Source organism: Pristis pectinata, chromosome 20, assembly GCF_009764475.1.
Source record: "Pristis pectinata isolate sPriPec2 chromosome 20, sPriPec2.1.pri, whole genome shotgun sequence".
Taxonomy (NCBI): domain Eukaryota; kingdom Metazoa; phylum Chordata; class Chondrichthyes; order Rhinopristiformes; family Pristidae; genus Pristis; species Pristis pectinata.
In genome coordinates, this window is record NC_067424.1 from 41,624,578 (window position 1) to 41,644,108 (window position 19,531).

The 19,531-nt window shown below is 54.9% G+C and overlaps 1 protein-coding gene across 1 annotated transcript; it reads right to left on the minus strand.

The window, feature by feature from the left end:
- Nucleotides 1-209: 209 nt before the first annotated feature.
- Nucleotides 210-17,705, minus strand: LOC127580912 (uncharacterized). Its single transcript, XM_052034894.1, has 7 exons — nt 17,586-17,705; nt 12,772-12,921; nt 12,545-12,595; nt 10,646-10,966; nt 8,803-9,123; nt 973-1,077; nt 210-323 (listed from the first exon to the last, which is right to left on the minus strand). The coding sequence occupies exons 1-6, from the start codon at nt 17,638-17,640 to the stop codon at nt 983-985; spliced, it is 993 nt and encodes a 330-aa protein (XP_051890854.1). The 5' UTR covers nt 17,641-17,705; the 3' UTR covers nt 210-323; nt 973-982.
- Nucleotides 17,706-19,531: the final 1,826 nt, after the last annotated feature.

The following is a 19,531-nucleotide window of genomic DNA, read 5'->3' on the forward strand; positions in this document are numbered from 1 at the left end:
ATTAGAGGGTACAGGTTTAAAAGAGAGATGAGGAGAAACTTCTTTAGCCAGAGGGTGGTGAATTTGGGGAATTCCTTGCCATGTACAGCAGTGGAGGCCAGATCATTGGAGGCGTTTAAGGAAGAGATAGATAGATATCTAAATAGTCGGGGTATCAAGGGATATGGGGATAAGGCCGGAAATTGGGGTTAGGTTTTTTTTGGCCCCCACCCCTCAATTTCTCATTTCTTTTTCTTTTTTCCTTTTCTTTGGATCAGATTCGATGGGCTGAATGGCCTACTTCTGCTCCCTTGTCTTGCGATCTTGTGATGTCCCCACCGTTCCTGTGGGACAAAGAGTGGAGGTGATGTGTGTCCGTCAGTGACACCACCCTCCTCCCCACCGTGACAGACATTTCCCAGTGAAAACCCAGACCCCTCATCCCCATCCCCCTCCCCATCCCACAATCCCCCCTCACCACCCCCAGTCCCCCCTCCCCAGCCCCCCAGTGCCGCCTCCCCATCCCACTCCCCATCCCCCCAAATACCACCACCCCATCCCACAATCCACTCTCCCCGTCCCCCCACCCCACCCCCCAAGTGCCGCCTCCCCATCCCCCTCCCCACCCCCCAATACCCCCTCCCCATCCCATAATATCCTCTCCCTAGTCCCCCCTCCCCTGCCCCCCTCCTGTCCCCGTCCCTCTTCTACCCGTATCCACTCCTATCCCTCCCCCCTCCCCATCCCCCTCCCAAACCGCCAGTCCCCCTGCCCAGTACCCCCTTCCCGTTCCCCCTCTCCTGCCGCCCAGTCCCTCTGCCAAGTCCCCTCTCCCCCTGCCCCTCCATCCCCCCTCTCCCTCCCCTACTGCCCCAGGTCCCCCTCCTCATCCCTCGTCACTCCTCCTCCTACCTGCCCCCAGTCCCCACCCCCCTCTGCCTGACCCCTCAGCCCCCCCTTACCCCTCACCCAATGCACCACGCTCTTCCTTACCTCCTGCTCTCTATCTCCAGAAGCTGAAAAGATTTTTCACAAAGCGCTTGACAGCACGAAAGGCTTCAGAGAGTTTGGCGCGTCCAGTTCTCCACAGTCCGGGCTCTGCACCGGGGGGGGGGCGGGGGAGGAGGTGCAGTGGGAAAGAAGATTCCGGAATTAATCCCATCCTCACGTTCCCAGTGACACGGGATCGACGGATCCACCCCATCCCACCTCAGGCCCGAGAAAACTCCCCGTCACCCCAACACCGTGCCTCAGTCCCCTCCACACACCCCTCACCACTCCCCTCCATCCCCTCCCCTCCCACACCCCTCAGTCCCCTCCACTCACCCCCACGTCACTCCCCTCCACCCCCTCCCAACCCCTCCAATACTCCTCAGTAGAATATTATACATTCTACTGTTTATCAAAGCTTTGTGCTATGTGCAGATCACATTATCCCAGTCACAGAGTTCTGCAGCACAGTAATAGGCCCCTCGGCCCATCTAGTCCCTGCCGGCGGTGAAGCCCATCTACACTCATCTCATTTTGCTGCATTTGGACTGGACGCCTCCATCCCTTTCCCATCTGTGAACCCGTCCAAACGGTCTGTAAACCTGTTGTCTGTACCCACCTGCACCACTTCCTCTGGCAGCTCGATCCATATTCCCACCACCCCCTGTGTGAAGACGTTGCCCTTTGGATCTCTTTTAAATCTTGCCCCTTTCACCTTGAACATGCCCCCTGTTTTTAGACCCCCCACCCTGGGAAAATGATTGTGACTCTCTACCCTGTCTCTGCTCCTCATTCGTTTATAAACTGCTGTAATATCACCCCTCAGCCTCCCGCGTTCCAGCGGCGACAATCCCAGCTTATTTATCCAGTCTCTCCTTATAGGTAAAGCCCTCCAGCTAACATCCTGGTGAATCTGTCCTGTGCTCTTTGTAGCACTACCATATCCTTTCTACAGCGCCGTGACCAGAACTGCGCACAATACTCCAAGTACACCTCCTTGTCGCCATCTGAGATTCTCCCAACAGTGGTGTCATCGGCGAATTTGTAGATGGCGTTTGAGCTGTGCTGAGCCACACAGTCATGAGTGTAGAGAGAGTAGAGCAGTGGGCCAAGCACGCTTCATTGAGGTGCGCCTGTGTCGACTGTCAGCGAGGGGGAGACGTTATCACCGATCTGCACTGACTGTGGTCTCTGGATAAGGAAGTTGAGGATCCAGTTGTAGAGGGAGGTACAGAGGCCCAGGTTTTGAAGCTTGGAGATTGGTACTGAGGGGATGATGGTTTTGTACAGCTGTAACATGACATCCCAACTCTTACAGGCAACACCCTGCCTCTGAAGGTAAGCAAACTACACGGACCCTTCGCTACTCTATCCACCTGTGTCAGCATTTTCAGGGAGGCAAGAACATGCACCCCAAGGTCCTCTGTAAATCAACGCTTCAAAAGTCCCTTCCGTTCACTGAATATGCCCATCCAGGATTAGACGACTCAAAATTGTCTCACCTATTTGGATTAAATTCTACCTGCCACTGTTCTGCCTAGCGTTCAGAATCCAAATAGGGTTTATTATCACTGACATATGCAATGAAAATTGTTGTTCTGTGGCAGCTGTACAGTGCAGGATAGAAAGATTACTGTAAGTACCAAAAATAAATGAAATAGTGCAAAAGCTGAATAACGAGGTATTGGTCATGGGGTCATGGACCGTTCAGAAATCTGATGGCGGAGGGGAAGAAGCTGTTCCTGAAATGCTGAGTGTGGGTCTTCAGGCTCCTGTACCTCCTCCCTGATGGTAGTAACGAGAAGAGGGCGTGTCCCGGGTGGTGAGGGTCCTTAATGATGATGCCGCCTTTTGAGGCGCCGCCTCCTGAAGATGTCCTCGATGGCAGGGAGGGTTGTGCCCGTGATGGAGCTGGCTGAGTCTACAACCCTCTGCAGCCTCTTTCGATCCTGCGTATTGGAGCCTCCATACCAGGCAGTGATGCAACCAGTCAGAATGTTCCCCACCGTACATCTGTAGAAATTTTGCAAGAGTCTTTGGTGAGATACCAAATCTCCTTAAATTCCTAATGAAGTAGAGCTGCTGGTGTGTCTTCTTCGTGATTGCAGCAATGTGCTGGGCCCAGGATAGATCCTCTGAGATGTTGGCGCCCAGGAACCTGAAGCTGCTCGTCCTTTCCACCGCTGACCCCTCAATGAATGCGTGTTCTCCCGACTTCCCCTTCCTGAAGTCTGCAATCAATTTCTCAGTCTTGCTGACATTAAGTGCGAGCTTGTTGATGTGACTCCACTCAACCAGCCATCTATCTCACCTCCTCGTCATCATCTGAGATTCTACCAGCAACAGTAGTGTCATCGACGAATTTATAGATGGCTGATCCCACCTGCTTCAAAAGGGAAGCAATCATACACTGGTACCCAAGAAGAGCAGGGTGAGCTGCCTCAATGACTATCGCCCGATAGAACTCACATCTGCATAATGAAGTGCTTTGATCATGGCTGGAATTAACTCCTGCCTGAGGAAGGACCTGGACCCACTGCAATTCGCCTGCCGCCACAACAGGTCTACAGCGGACATAATCTCACTGGCTCTCCACTCTGCCTTGGAGCACCTAGACAACAGCAAGACATACATCAGGCTGTAGTCCATGGATTACAGCTCGGTGTTTAACACCATCATCCCCTCAGCCCAGAACAGTTGGAACGAATCCTGGAATTGGCTGTCCTCCAGCACCCTGTTGTTGGTGCCAGTACGTGGACCCCACCCGCGCGGGCAGTGGACTGAGCTCCGCTCACACCAGGTGGTGGTCCGAACAAGGCACCGGCTGCATAAAGACCACCGAGACACAGGAGATGCTCACCTGTGAAACATACAGACGGTTGATCCGAGACCCTCCCCGTCCTCCCGACTCTCAGGTGAAGGCACTGGAGTCGGGATGGAGATTTCACCAGATGTTCACTGAGTCAAAGGAGTCAACCAGCTCCCTCAACTTCTTCACCGACACTTGGCCCCACTGGAGCTCAGAGCGATCCCCCTCCTCGACATTACAGTTGAAATCCCCACACCCTCCACCCCCCCGCAAAGGATAATGCACTCACCGCGGTCGATGGAGCACAAGAGCACGGACACCTCTCAAAACAAGTGTGTTTGCATCACGCCGGGCCTGGGGGCGCACACGTTCACGAACTGCAACAGCGCGCCATCCAGGCACACAGCGAGGTGAAGCAGGTGGCCTGGAACAAGATGCTTGACCCCCGACATCTCCGAATGAAAAGTCGGGGCCAATAAGATACCCACCCCACTGGAAGTGGAGCTGAGGTGACTCATGTAAACACCACCCCCCCACCCCTCGCCACTCCAGGAGCCGATGGATTGGTGTGTGTTTACTGCAGGAAGCTCACCACATATCTCCTGTCCCTGAGGACCGAGAGATGGTGAAACCTGCGGAGAGACCCCCTGCTGCCACTGTCGTTCAGGCTGTGGTGGTCTCCATCTCAGGGGTACATCAGACCCTGTCACCAGCACCCTGTGAGGAAGTAGCGGAGCTGCTCACCGCTGGCACCTCTGCTGGGACCTTCATGAAGCCACTGAAGAGGCGCCCCTCATTCCGGCCCACTTCTGCATCCTTCCCCTTCTTCCTGAGAACGGCACGGATGGAGTGCAGGAGCCCCGGCAAATCTGACCAACGGCTCCCCCTGGGGTTGGGCTGGAACTTACTGATCTCACCCACAGGGACGAGTGGAGACACGGCGTTGGGCACGGGGCAGTCCATTTTCTCACTACCGATGGACTCTGATCCGTCCCCCTTTCCGTACACCCAGTCCCCGTCTTCCCCTGGGCAGTCACCGCCGGCGACCGACATGCCCACCTCACTCAGCACAGTGGCTGCTCCGACAATGCCAAATGGACCCACCTCGGGCACCGTCCCACTCCCAGGATCAGTGACGGAGGGAGCCTCCGCAGTCCCTCTGGGGAATCTGGGACCACCAGCAGCAGCCGGACAGGGTCCCTCTCCACCCCTGGTGTCAGGCATGAGGAAGGTCCCAACGCGCCTGGTCCCAGACGTCTGACCGGAGCCGGGTCCTGAGGCAGAGAGTGGCTGGTCCCCCGAACACTGCCACCGCCCACTGCCGTACCTCTCGTCCCCGGGACAGGCAGCCCACGGGCCCTCCTGGAGTCCGAACGGAGGTCATGACCTGTACGGGCCGCGCCCATCTCCGCACCCAGGTCACCCACCAAGGAAGGGGCACCAGGAGGGTCCCCTCCCCCAACCAGAGGGACACCCTCACTCTGTTCCACGGGAGGGGCTGGTGTTCCAGAGTTTCCCAGTTCCCGTCAAGTGGTGGTTCAACAGGACAATCTCGGAACCACAGCTGCAAACCACACAAAGCAGAAATCCCCTGAGTAGGAAACTGCTTTACTTCACAGCCCACAGAAGCTGTCTCCTTGTGAATAAATCACTCCTGTCTGCAATTCCAACCCTCACATCCTCCCATCTCAGGGAGAGAGCTCTACTCTGTGTCCAGCCACTATGTGCACAGTTCTGGTCTCCGTATCCCTGGGTCAGACCACACTGGGAGCACCAGGCACAGTTGTGATCTCCATATCCCTGGGTTAGACCACACTGGGAGCACCGTGCACAGTTCCGGTCTCTGTATCCCTCGGTCAGACCACACTGGGAGCACTGTGCACAGTTCTGGTCTCTGTATCCCGGGGTTAGACCACACTGGGAGCACCGTGCAGAAGTGGTGGGTATCTGAAACGAGCCAGAGGAGGTGGTGAAGGCAGGTACAATTAGAATGTTTAAAAGGCATTTGGGTGTGTGCTTGGATAGATAAGGTGTGCAGGGATTCAGGATCACTGCAGGCAAATGGGTTCAGCGCAGATAGGCATCACAGTCAGCCCGGACCAGCTGGGCTGAAAGGGTCCGTCTCTGTGCTGTAGGTTCCAGCAAAGCAGAAAATGCTGGAAGGACTCAGCTGGTCAGGCAGTAACTGTGGAGGGAGAGACAGTTAGTGGTTCAGGTCAGATGCCCTCAGCCAGAACCTGAAACCTCCAGCCTGAACCGCAGAGTTATTGGTTCAACAAACAATCTGCTGGAGGAACTCAGGGGGTTGAATGCTACCTGTGGTGGGGGTGTGGGGGGGTGGGGTGGAAGGAAATGTTGATGTTTCTGGTTGAGACCCCGAGAGGGAAGCGGGAAGGTAGCCAGCAGAAAGATGAGAGGGGAGGGGCGATACAGGGGCCAGTTGCGATAGGTGGACAGAAGAGAGGTGAAGGCTGACAGGCAGATGAAGCCAGGTGGGGGGGTGAGGGGGGGTGGAGTCGGGAGACAGAGGCGGATGGTGCCAGGTGGGGGGAGAGGAAGGTGACGGTGCAGACAGCTGGTGAAGCAGCAACACCAAGGCTCCCAGTGCCTGACCATTAGGAGGAGAGGTGCATGGCAGGTGGGACCAGGTGGGGGAGGAGACCCGGAGGGTGACATGTGGAGGTAGTTGGCCAATGGAATGAGGAGGGGGAGGGGACGGAAATGGGTGACGGGGCAGGAGGGGGGCTTAGGAATGGGGGCGGAAATGGGAGGACTGGATGTAGAGAAAGAATTGGGGAGCGGTGGCAGAGAAGGAACCAAACGCCAACTGGAGGAACGGCACATCCGTTTCCGTCTCGGGACCTCACAGCCCAACGGCATGAACCTCGAACTCCCCCACTTCAAGTAACCCGAAACAACAACCAACTCCCCACCCCCTCCGCCACCCAACCAACCATGCCTCTTCTTCCCTTCCCTTCCCTGGCCTATCTCTCTTTTTTCTCCTCGACTATCAGTTTTACCTTCCTCCCCTACCCCCCTCCCACAAAGGGGCGCCTGCTTTCTGACCTTTGCCCCATCCCCCGGTGGATCTGCTCTCCCCTCCTCCCCCGCACCTGCCTATCACTGTCTCTCACCTGCCCCTACCTATCACCACCCTGTGCCCACCCCACCTCCCCTCTTTTGTCCACCTATCACTGCCCTGCTTTTCCCCCCTATATATCGGGCTTCCCCTTTTCGTATCTTCAGTCCTGAAGAAGGGTCCTGACCTGAAACGTTGACCGCCTGCTTTTCCCCACGGCTGCTGCCCGGCCTGCTGAGTTCCTCCAGCGTTATAGTGTTTTTCATCTCGATCCCAGCATCTGAGGTCTTATCTTTCTCTAGGAAATGGTCTTTACGTGCCTCTACCGCCCGTCAGGAAGGTCTTAAAGCCCTCTGCTTCCTTCTGTAACATGGATCCAATGGGTTTCCCGACACCAACACTTGCAGTCACCTGGCAGAACTTGTTCTTACCCTGAACAATGCTCTTGTGACTCCCCTCAGTTCCCACAAATCATAGGTGTCGCCATGAGCAACCACATGGGCCCTGCCACGCCTGTTGGTGACGTGGAAGAGTCCTTGTTCCAAACCTTCTCCGGTACCACTCCCCAGCTCCGTCTCTGTTACATCCACAACTGCGTCGGTGCTGCAAGCTTATCACCTTCGCTACTAACTTCCACCCGCTCTCAGATTCACTTGGACCGTTTCTGACACTTCTCGTCCTTCTCTGGATCTCTCCGTCTCCACCTCAGGAGACAAACTGGCCGCTGATATCGACTTGAAACCCACGGACTCCCACAGCTACGTCGACTACACCTCCTGCCACCCGTCACTTGTAAGGATGCTATCCCCTTCTCCCAGTTTCTGCAGCTGTACCACATCTGTTCTCGAGATAAGGCCGCCCACTCTGCTCCCCCTCATGGGGGGGATCTGGAACGAGGGGCACGGTTACAGAATAAGGGGCCACACATTTTAGACGGGGAAGAGGAGCAATTTCTCCTCTCCGAAGGTCGGGAATCTTTGGAAGACTCTCCCCCAGAGAGCTGTGAAGGTCGAGTCACTGAATGTATTCAAGGCCGACACATAGAGTTCTGGTCTGGAGGGGAGTCGGGGGTTGTGGGGAACAGGCAGGAAAATGGTGCTGAGGCCAAGGTCAGACCAGCCCTGACCTCAATGAGTGGGAGCAGGCTTGAGGGGCTGAATGGCCTCCTCCTGCTCCTATTTCCCATGTTCTGATGTTCTCCTCCCTCCAATGGGAACCGGTTAACCCTGGGATGGAGGAGAGAAGATTTCTCAGCCAGACTCCAGCCAGACGTTGCTGGGCGAGATTATTGGGAACGTTATATTATTGTAAGAGTGAGTCAGGAACTGTATTGCTGGGTGTGAGTGTGCTGTGTGTACATGTACTGTGTCACTCACTGGGACACTACATTCTGTGTAATGAACACACAGGGGATCGCTCAGCAAAGCACAGCATGAAGGCTGAGGAATAAACACCTTGCAGAACTCAGACCTCAGTCTGGGGAATTAACAAGCAGTGCTCTGGGAAACAGACGGAACAACTGGGATCCCTGAACATGACAGATCAGGCCTTTGACCTGGGGATACAGTGGGACCTGTTTAACGGTGACCCACAGATACAGACCATTTGGCCCATCCACACCATCCTCTCCCACCTCATCAGACTATCCTTCCATTCCCCCCTCCCCATGTGCTCAGCTCCTCCAGCCTCAGAGCCACGAGGTTCCCTGTTGATGGTTCGATCCTTCACGGCCCCTGGCCCAGTCTCCTGGGATGTGGTGGGTGTGTCCCCCAACCAGGCACTGCCACAGCCCCACTACACTGGGACCGAGACCCCCCAGCTCTGGACACTGGCAGTCAGTGGGGTTCAGTAAACAGGGGAACACACTGAATCTGCCCTCACCCATTAATTAGGGGTGTTTCAGGAACCGGTGAAACCCGGGCTCCTCTGCGGCAGTCTCACTCACCGGACACCTCCAGTCGCACTCTCTCTGTAGTTTCAGCTCCTGAATTTGCTGTAACCGTCATCTCATAATCACCAGTGTCCTCTGTCTGCAGATCACGGATTTCCAGACTGAAGTCCCCAGGATAAAGAGTTACCCGTTGCTGGTACCCCTCAGGACCAAAATACGTTGTAGACTTCCCCAAGTGACTTGCTATCCTGGTTTGAGGTGATAGTCGTCTCCACAAAACCTCATAAATTTCAGAAGAGTCCATGATCCGCGGACATAAGGAGACCGAGTGTCCCCGAAAACCATTCACAGTGCGAACAGAAGCCCCCATCGCATCTGAGGAGACAAGAGGAGGCAGTCAGCAGGGGAGCTCAGTGACTGGAGGAGGAATCGGAGCTGGGAGAATCACAGACACAGCAGCAGGCCATGCGGCTCATCGTCTGGCTCCCGGCCCTGTGAGGGAGCCGGCCCACAGTTCCTACATCACACGGTGAGCCCACGGGGGGAACAGAGTGAGAACTCTCTGCACCCGGCCCTGAGGAAGGAAGTTGCAGCCTGCAGCTAGATATCGATGGGCGGGTCAGGGGGGCACAGACATGACAAATGGGACCCAGTCTGGCAAAGGTCAGGTGCACTTTTGGAGCGGCATCAACGAATTTCGCAAGCGGATTTAAGCAAATTTGGATCAGCAAACAAGGGAGAGAGGAACAGGAGGATTCTGGTGATGGGTGGGACGGTGGGAGGAGGGAGACATAAGATTCTGAGGGAGCTCAACAGGGTGGGTACTGAGAGGATGATCCCCCTCGTGGGGAGATCTGGAACGACAGCCACAGTCTCAGAATATGGGGTCGCCCACTTCAGACGGAGATGAGGAGGAATTTCTCCTCTCCGAGGGTTGGGAAGCTTGGGAATTCTCTCCCCCAGAGAGCTGTGGGAGAGTCACTGAATGTGTTCAAGGCAAAGTTTTGGTCTGGAGGGCAGTCATGGGTTGTGGGGAACAGGCAGGAAAGTGGAGCTGAGGCCAAGGTCAGAGCAGCCCTGATCTCAGTGAGTGGGGAGCAGGATCGAGGGGCCGAATGGCCTCCTCCTGCTCCTATTTCCCATGTTCTGATGTTCTCCTCCCTCCAACGGGAACCAGTTAACCCTGCAATGGAGGAGAGAAGATTTCTCAGCCAGACTCCAGCCAGACGTTGCTGGGTGAGATTATTGGGAACATTATATTATTGTAAGAGTGAGTCAAGAACTGTATTGCTGGGTGTGAGTGTGCTGTGTGTACGTGTACTGTGTCACTCACTGGGACACTACATTCTGTGTAATGAACACACAGGGGATCGCTCAGCAAAGCACAGCATGAAGGCTGAGGAATAAACACCTTGCTGAGCTCAGACCTCAGTCTGGGGAATTAACAAGCAGTGCTCTGGGAAACAGACGGAACAATTGGGATCCCTGAACATGACAGACCAGGCCTTTGACCTATGGATACAGTGGGATCTGTTTAACTCTGACCCACAGATACAGACCATTTGGCCCATCCACAATAAACCCTCCCACCAGCATATCCCTCCATTCCCCCTTCCCTGTGTGCTCAGCTCCTCCGGCCTCGGAGCCACGAGGTTCCCCATTAACAGTTTGATCCTTTGCGGCCGTTGGCCCAGTATCCAGGGGTGTGGTGGGTGTGTCCCCCAGCCTGACACTGCCTCAGCCCCACTACACTGGGACCGTGACCCCCCAGCTCTGGACACTGGCAGTCAGTGGGGTTCAGTAAACAGGGGAACACACTGGATCTGCCCTCACCCATTAGTTAGGGGTGTTTCAGAAACCAGTGAAACCCAGGCCCCTCCAGAGCAGTCTCACTCACCGGACACCTCCAGTCGGACTGTCACCAGAGTCTGTGCTCCTGAACTCGCTGTAACAGTCACCTCATAATCACCAGCGTCCTCTCTCCGTAGATCACGGATTTCCAGACTGAAGTTCCCGGGATGAAGAGTTACCCGTCTCTTGTACTCCTCAGCACCGAAGTATTTAGTGGTCGCATTTGAACTTATCACTATCCTGGTTCTGGGTGATGTCCGGCTCCACTCAACCTCAGTAACGTCTGGTCCGACTGGGATCCCGGGAGGTAAGGAGACCGTGTGTCCCCGAGCTCCATTCACAGTGGGAGGGGAAGCCCCAGTCCCAGCTGAGGAGACAAGAGGAGGCAGTCAGCAGGTGAGCTCAGTGACTGGAGGAGGAATCGGAGCTGGGAGAATCACAGACACAGCAGCAGGCCATGCGGCCCATCGTCTGGCTACCGGCCCTGTGAGGGACCCGGCCCACAGGTCCTACATCACACAGTGACCCACGGGGGGAACAGAGTGAAGACTCTCTGCACCCGACCCTGAGGAAGGAATTTGCAGCCTGCAGCCAGATATCGATGGATGGGTCAGGGGGGCAAAAACACGGCAAATGGGACCCAGTCCGGAGAAGCGGGGTGGGGTGTTTGGGGAGCGTGAAAACAGTGAGGGAACACGGGATAAATGGGAGGGTGTGATTTGTGTCGGGAGGGGGTGCAGAAGGAGCTTGGAGCAGGCCCTTGGAGAGCATGTCCACAGATCCCTGAAGGAGGGGGTCCAGTCAATAAAGGGGTTAAAAAGGCAATTGTTCAGTAAGGCAGTCGGTTCACTTTCCTTCAGCCAAGGCACAGAGTGTAAGATCAGGGAGGGGAGGCTGGAACTGTGTCCAACACCAGTGAGACCCCATCCCGTCACTGGGGATAGTTGTGGTCACCACAGCCCAGGAGAGACGGGGTTGCACTGGAGAGGGTGAGGGTGGGTTATGAGGATGTTGCCGGGACTGGAACACTGTCACTGTGAGGAGAGATCAGAGGGGTTGGGGTTTTTAATCCTGGAGCAGAGGAGGCTGAGGGGAGACGGTGGAGGTTGTAAAATGGTGAGGGGTCTGGGCAGAGTCAACAGGAAGGAACGATTTCCCCGAGACCAGGGGCAGGGATTTACAGGAACCGGGGCAGGGGTCAGAGGGGAGAGGAGGGAAAGTTTTTTTCCCAGAGGGCGTGGGTCTGGGACTCGCTTCCTGAGATGGGGAGAGGCAGAGAACCTCGCCCCAAACAGCCCTCAGGGAGCATGAAGAGCCATGTCCTGTTCAAAAGCAGAGAAGGGAATGGGGACGGTGCACTCCAGTGACTGGGTGTGTGTGGGGGGCAGTGTACCCCAGTGACTGGGAGTGTGGGGGGACAGTGTACCCCAGTGACTGGGAGTGTGGGGGACAGTGTACCCCAGTGACTGGGTGTGTGGGGGACAGTGTACCCCAGTGACTGGGAGTGTGGGGGGACAGTGTACCCCAGTGACTGGGTGTGTGGGGGACAGTGTACCCCAGTGACTGGGAGTGTGGGGGACAGTGTACCCCAGTGACTGGGAGTGTGTGTGGGGCAGTGTACCCCAGTTACTGGGTGTGTGGGGGACAGTGTACCCCAGTGACTGGGTGTGTGTGTGGCGCAGTGTAACCCAGTGACTGGGTGTGTGGGGACAGTGTACCCCAGTGACTGGGTGTGTGGGGACAGTGTACCCCAGTGATTGGGTGTGTGAGGGGTCAGTGTATATGTGCATGAGTTCTGATGTACGGTGAGCCCTTGGTACCAGCGGTCCATGCCCTCACGTTTGGGTGGCTGGGTGGCGATTTTAGCTGCGTTCCCTCTCTGCCCAGCCAAGTGTTCTGACTGTTGGATAGAGGAACAGATGATGACTCGGGAATGGCACCTTACCGTCTCTGATTCTTCGAGTGGTGTCGCTGGCCTCTCCTCCTTTCCAAATGACTGTGGGGGCAGAAGACAAGCCATGAGGTCCTTTTCAGTGATGTGTCCAGCAACTTCCCCCAGCAGACACCAGCCTTCCTTGTCACATTGCCCCTGCCCCCAACCTCCCTCACTTCCTTCCCCCTCCTCCCCCACTTTCAGTGACCCCTCTCTCAGGGACTGGAATGGGCACTTACAGCACATGATGTCCATCCAGCTGTTCTCTCCCTTTGTCGAGAAGTGCATTATTTCCATCAGTATCTGGAGGTTGCTCAGATTTCTTTGCTTCCATCTCGACTCAATAACTTTGAAGAGGAGGTAAGTGAGGAGCACAGACGTTCCCAGTCCTGGGGAGGAGAGAGGATTCTGTGATTAATCCCACCCTCACGCTCCCGGAGACCCGGGATCGACAGATCCACTCTATCCCACCTCAGGCCAGAGAAAACTCCCCATCACCCCAACACCACAAAAAGCAGGACCAGTCCAATCCAGACGATGACTTCCCATTCAGTATCCTCATAGCCTTCAGCACAGTGAGGGAAGGTGTTGTCCACACTGCAGTCAGCAGCACTCACTCACCCATAACCTGCTCTCTGATGCCCAGTTGGGGGGTTTCACCAGGACCACATCTCCAGACCCCATCACAGCCTCGGTCTGAGAACAGACCAAAGAGCTGAGTTCCAGAGGCGAGGTGGGAGGGACTGCCCTCGACGTCAGGGCAGCATCTGACTGAGTGAGGCATCAGGGAGCCCTGGTCACACTGAAGTCAATGGGCATTGGGGGAAATTCTCCAGTGGTTGGGGTCAGACCTCACACAGAGGGAGGTGGGTGTGAGTGTCAGAGGTCACATCCCAGGGCGGTGTCCTGGGCCCAACCACCTTCAGCTGCTTCATCAGTGACCTTCCTTCCATCCCGAGGTCAGAAGTGGGGATGTTGGACATGGGGGTCCCAGTGGGGAACAATTGCAATGAGATACCGACCTGGGCCATGAAAGCTGAGGCCGATCAGGTGCCAAGGTTAAACTCAGCCCGGTAGAAGAGAAGGGCAACTTAGAATGTTATCAGTGTGGAGAGACAGGGCACTTTGCCAAATGTCAGGAAAGGAAGGACACGACCCCTGAACAGCCACGGTGCAGCGTTTGTCGGAAGATGGGGCACTTGAAAAGGGGGCTGCTGGGCGAAGGGTGGAGGCCGAGGGGGAACAAGGACCCAAGGAGAACAGAGCAGGCAACCAGAATCAGGGGGCGCCTCCGGTGTGGGGAATCCATCAAAAATGACCATTCAAATCTCAGCAGGTGAACTGGGTAAACGGCTGAGAGACTTGAAAGTGTGACGGGTACGTCCTCAAGAATCACGGGCATTTTATTGATGCGGTGTTAGGGGCCGGCATTGCAACGTGTTCATGTTAGTGCACGGTAGTGTAGCGGTTAGCGTAATGCTTTACGGCGCCAGCGACCCGGGTTCAATTCCAGCCGCTGTCTATAAGGAGTTTGTACCTTCTCCCCGTGTCTGCGTGGGTTTCCTCTGGGTGCTCCGGTTTCCTCCCACATTCCAGAGACGTACGGGTCAGGAGGTTGTGGGCGTGCTATGTTGGCGCCGGAAGCGTGGCGACACTTGTGGGCTGCCCCAGAACACTCAACGCAAAAGATGCATTTCACTGTGTGTTTCGATGTACATGTGACTAATAAAGAGATCTTAATAGATACTGGTGTGTCCGTATCCGTAACTGATAGTGAATTACCCCTCACTGAAAAAATTGTAAATATATGTTGGATAGGGTCATAGAGTCACACAGCACGGAAACAGGACCTTCGGCCCAACTCGTCCATGCCGACTGTGTTGCCCAGCGAGCTGCTCCCATCTGCCCGCGTTTGGCCCAAAGCCCTCTAAACCTCTCCTATCCATGTACTCATCTGGATGGCTTTTCGATGTTGCTAATATCCCCACCTCAACCGTTATTTCTGGCAGCTCATTCCAAATACGCACCATCCTTTGTGTGAAGGAGCTGCCCCTGATGTCCCTTTGAAACCTCTCGCCTCTGATCTTAAACCTGTGCCCTCTTGTTTTTAGCTCCCCCTCCCTGGGAGAAAGACCTTGTGTTTTCACCCTGTCTCTGCCTCTCACGATCTTATATACCTCTATCAGTTCACCCCTCAATCTCCTCCCCCAATCTCTTAGGGGGAGGAGAACAGGTAGTATCACTGAGTGAACCCACCCTCCTGGAAACACAAGATTTTAGTGGGCAAATTCAGATCTGCTTTTGTAAGACAGCAAGGACGGGAGGAACATCCTGAAAGGTAACTGAATAGACTGAGGACGTATTGTTGTGTAGTTTATGGACCAGGGCAATGGGATCAGCTGACTGGGGATAAACTTAGGAGATGGTTGAAGCAGCCATCTCTCATGCTAATCTGACTCTTCAGGAGACGGTTGAAATAGTTTATGATCCAGACGACTATGGTCACGGGTGTTGAGGCAAATGATGAAAGTGTGGGAAAAAGGGACATTCAAGAAACAAGAGGTTGAGGTGCCAGCAATAATGTGTAGAAATAGGAGAACAGTGAAAGAACAGGAACAGAAACTAGAGGGCATGGGTTTTAATTGTGGAAAACTGTTAGTTTGCGAGGGAACGTAGGTCACCCTAACAGGAACCAAGAAAGGGACCAGGATGTCTCACACTGGGACCTGGTCGGCCTCTCAGGATGGGCTCAGTCCAGGAGCACCAGAGGGACGGGGAGTCATCAGAGTTTCCTCAATTTTTAAATGCTGAGAGGGATTGGAGGCTGCAGGGGTTTCGACTGATGTGGAGATGTTTATGCGCATGTCTTTGCTTGGTCAATGTTTTCCAGTTTTCTGTTGTATTCAGAGAGTTTGAACGATTTCCTTGAGGCATGTGTGATTGTGCTTTACTCTCTGTTGGGATTTTTGAGTCAAAATTGTATGTTGTTTGAAGTGTGTGAATGGTCTGTGAGAGTTTAAATGTTGCATGAGGTGTGGTAACTTGTGAGTTCACCTGAGTGAGTGAAAAATTGTTAATTGTTTGTTAAATCTGGGATGGAAAATATTTAAATTTTAATCCGATGCTCCAGAAGAAGAAGATGTGACTGATTTCACCTCATCCCTGTTTAAATGGGCTGCCCCTTCTTTTCACACAGTGACGCCTTGTTCTCAATCTCGTGCAGGGGGAAACATCCTCCCCACACCCACCCTCAGGGTCCCACACCTTTCACTTCAGTCCCTCCTCACTCTTCCAAACTGCCCCAGATCCAACCTTTCCCCACAAACATCCCACCTGTTCCAGGTCTCAGCTTGGTGAACCTTCTCTGAACCAGTTCCAGCACATTGACACCTTCCCTTCATCAAGGAGACAGATGCTGCCCACTGTACTCCAGGGTGTCCCTGCAGTCTGGAGCTCTCCTCCTCACTGCCGTCCACATGGACAGTGTTTGTACCACCTGCAAGGCTTCTTAACCCTGCCCCCTACATTTAGCTCCAACTCGTTACTGTCTGCAACACAGAGTGAGCGATGGGGCACTGACCCTGTGGGTCCCACTGGTAACAGCGCCAGTCACACCAACACCCGTCACCCATTCCCCTTTCCTCCCTCCCTCTGAGCCCATTTTAGATCCAATCTGCCCTATCCCTCAGGTCCCGTGGGCCTTTACTGTCTGCACCAGCCTGACCTGTGGGACCCTGTCAACATCCTCACTGGAATCTATGTAGAACAATCCAACTGTCTCAAAAACAAGCAAAAAAGTATTCTGCCGTGGGATATGCTCTTCCTCCCTCTTTGTTTGTGTGTGTGTGTCTGTGTGTGTGTCTATGTGTGTGTCTGTGTGCGTGCGCGTGTGTGCGTGCGTGCGTGTGTTGGTGTGTTCGAGGGAGCTGTCTCTCCTGTGTTGTGCTGCCCTGCAGGAACGGATGGCGAGGGCAGGAGTTGGAATCAACATCCTGGGGTCACCACTGACCAGAAACTCAACTGGACCGGACACATAAACACCGTGGCTACAGGAGCAGGTCAGAGACTGGGTATCCTGTGGGGAGTGACTCACCTCCTGACACCCCAAGGCCTTTCCCCCATCTCCAAGGAACCAGCCAGGAGTGTGATGGAACACTCTCCACTGCCTGGGTGGCTGCAGATCCAACAACTCTCGAGAAGCTCGACACCGTCCAGGACAGAGCTCGATCGGCTCCCCGTCCACCTCCCTCTACCACCCTAAACACTCCCTCCCTCCACTCTCAACCCTCTCTCCACCTACCACTGGTACACAGTGACTGCAGGGTGCACTGTCTACAGATGCACTCAGTTACTCACCCAGGCTACTCCTAGAGAACCTCCCAAACCCACCACCTCCACCACCCAGGAGAACAAGGGCAGCAGGTGCAGGGGAACGCCACCACCTGCAGGTTCCCCTCCAAACCCCTCACCCTCCTCACTGGGAAATCTGTCACCGGTCCTTCACCCTCTGGGTCAGAACCCTGGAACCCCCTCCCCAACAGCACGGTGGGAGCTCCTTCACCAGAGGGACTGCAGTGGGTCAGGAAGCAGCTCACCCCCACCCCCCACCTCTCCGGGGTAACTGGGGATGGCCAGTAATTGGTGGCATTGAGAGTGATGCCCTGACATCCAGGGACAGATAAATCCATTGAAGAGTTGTTGGGTCTGAATCCCCAGAGCCCCCATGGGGGTCGGGAGCTGGCGTCAGGGTGCGGTGAGCTGGTTAAATTAAACAGGGTGAGGGGTGAGTGAAACACTCCGTGAAATGGTGGCAGGAAGTGAGAGAAGAGACTCAAAACGGGAGATGGGTGTGAAGCAGAGAATGGGGCTGAACACAGTGGGGAAGAGGGGTGGGGAGAGAGAGAACGTGTGAAGGTCGGTGTACTGTTCCAGGGTGAGCGCTGTGACAGAGAACTGGCAAGTGACCCCAATGGACTGAAAAGTATCTGCCCACACTGAAACCCCGGACACCACTGTTCCACAGCCAGAGGCAACCATGAAAATCTGAACCTACCCAGGAGGAAGGTGATGGGACTGCCACACAGCTGACACAAGAGCCACAGCGTCATCTTGAAGTTTTCTTCAGACTTTGAAGACCTGAAGATGTCCAAGCGTGAGCTTGTGTTGAAACCAATCTAAAGTGAAAGCAAAAAGCAAAGTGAAAGCAAAAAGCAAACTGAAAGCAAATGCTCAGACAGCCCCACCCAATGTCGGTAACAGGAACAGCAGATACTGGGCACAGCGCGGTCTTTAAAAAAATCTGATGTTGTTCGACGTTTCGTCGGAAAACGTCATTTATGGGGAGTTGGGTCTGTTTTCCCCGGAGCGGAGTGGGTTAAGTGGGGACCTGACTGGGGTATATAAAATTATGGGGGCTATAGATCGGGCAGGCTGCAGGAGACCTTTCCCATACCAGAGGCAGATAAAACGAGAGGGCACAGATTCAGGGTGAGGGGGAAGGGATTTAGAGGGGATCTGAGGGGTCCTTTCTCACCCGGAGAGCGGTGAGTACCTGGAACACACTGCCGGGGACGGTGGGGGAAGCAGAGTCACTGACAGCACTTAACAAGTGTCCAGACGAGCTCTGGAACCCCTCAGACATAGATGGCTACAGGACAGGTGCTGGGAGATGGGATCAGCACGGATGGGTGCCCACTGGTCAGTGTGGACGAGATGGGCCGAATGGCCTGTTTCCGTGCTGTACTAAACTGCATTTGCTGCTTTTCTGCCCAACCTGTTGATCCCTCACACGGACACACAGATCAGGCCACTCCCTCCCTCCCGGCTGATCCGACTGTAACCTCAGCTCCACATTCCCGTCCACCCTCGTCCACCGTCACCTGTCACCCCCTCACGTCAATAATCTCTCTCCCTCCGCCTTAAGACGATCAAAGACCCTGCCTCCAGCGCCCTTTGAGGAAGAGAGTTCCAAAGACTCACCACCACGGACAGAAATGATTTCACCTCATCCCTGTTTAAATGGGCTGCCCCTTCTTTTCACACGGTGACCCCTTGTTCTCGATCTCCCGCGGGGGGAACATCCTCCCCACACCCACCCTGTCAGCTCCCTCAGGGTCCCACACCTTTCACTTCAGTCCCTCCTCACTCTTCCAAACTGCCCCAGATACAACTTTCTGCTCTCCAGCCTTTCCCCACAAACATCCCACCTGTTCCAGGTCTCAGCCTGGTGAACCTTCTCTCAACCAGTTCCAGCCCATTGACACCTTCCCTTCATCAAGGAGACGGATGCTGCCCACTGTACTCCAGGGTGTCCCTGCAGTCTGGAGCTCTCCTCCTCACTGCCGTCCACACGGACAATGTTTGTACCACCTGCAAGGCTTCTTAACCCTGCCCCCTACATTTAGCTCCAACTCGTTACTGTCTGCAACACAGAGTGAGGGACGGGGCACTGACCCCGTGGGTCCCACTGGTAACGGCTCCTGTCACACCAACACCCGTCACCCATTCCCCCTTCCTTCCTCCCTCTGAGCCCATTTTAGATCCAATCTGCTGCTCTCCCTCAGGTCCCGAGGACTGTTACTGTCTGCACCAGCCTGACCTGTGGGACCTTTTCAACATCCTCGCTGGAATCTATGCAGACCCATCAAACTGTCTCAAAAACAAACAAAAAATTATTCTGCCGTGGGATATGCTCTTCCTCCTTCTATCTGCCTCTTTCCTTCTTTCTGCGTGTGCGTGTGCGTGTGCGTGTGCGTGTGTGGGTGTGTGTGTGTCTCTTTGAGGGAGCCCCCACATTTAGCTCGAGGTCAATACTCTCCTCAACACCCTGCGGAGCCCCACCGGTAACCGCTCCAGTCAGGAACACTTGTCAACCATTTCGCTTTGCTTCCTTCCATAGATCAGATGAAGAGCCTTGACCCGAAACGTCGACTATCCACTTCCCTCCACAGATGCTGCCTGACCCGCTGAGTTCCTCCAGCATCTTGTGAGTTCTTCCAG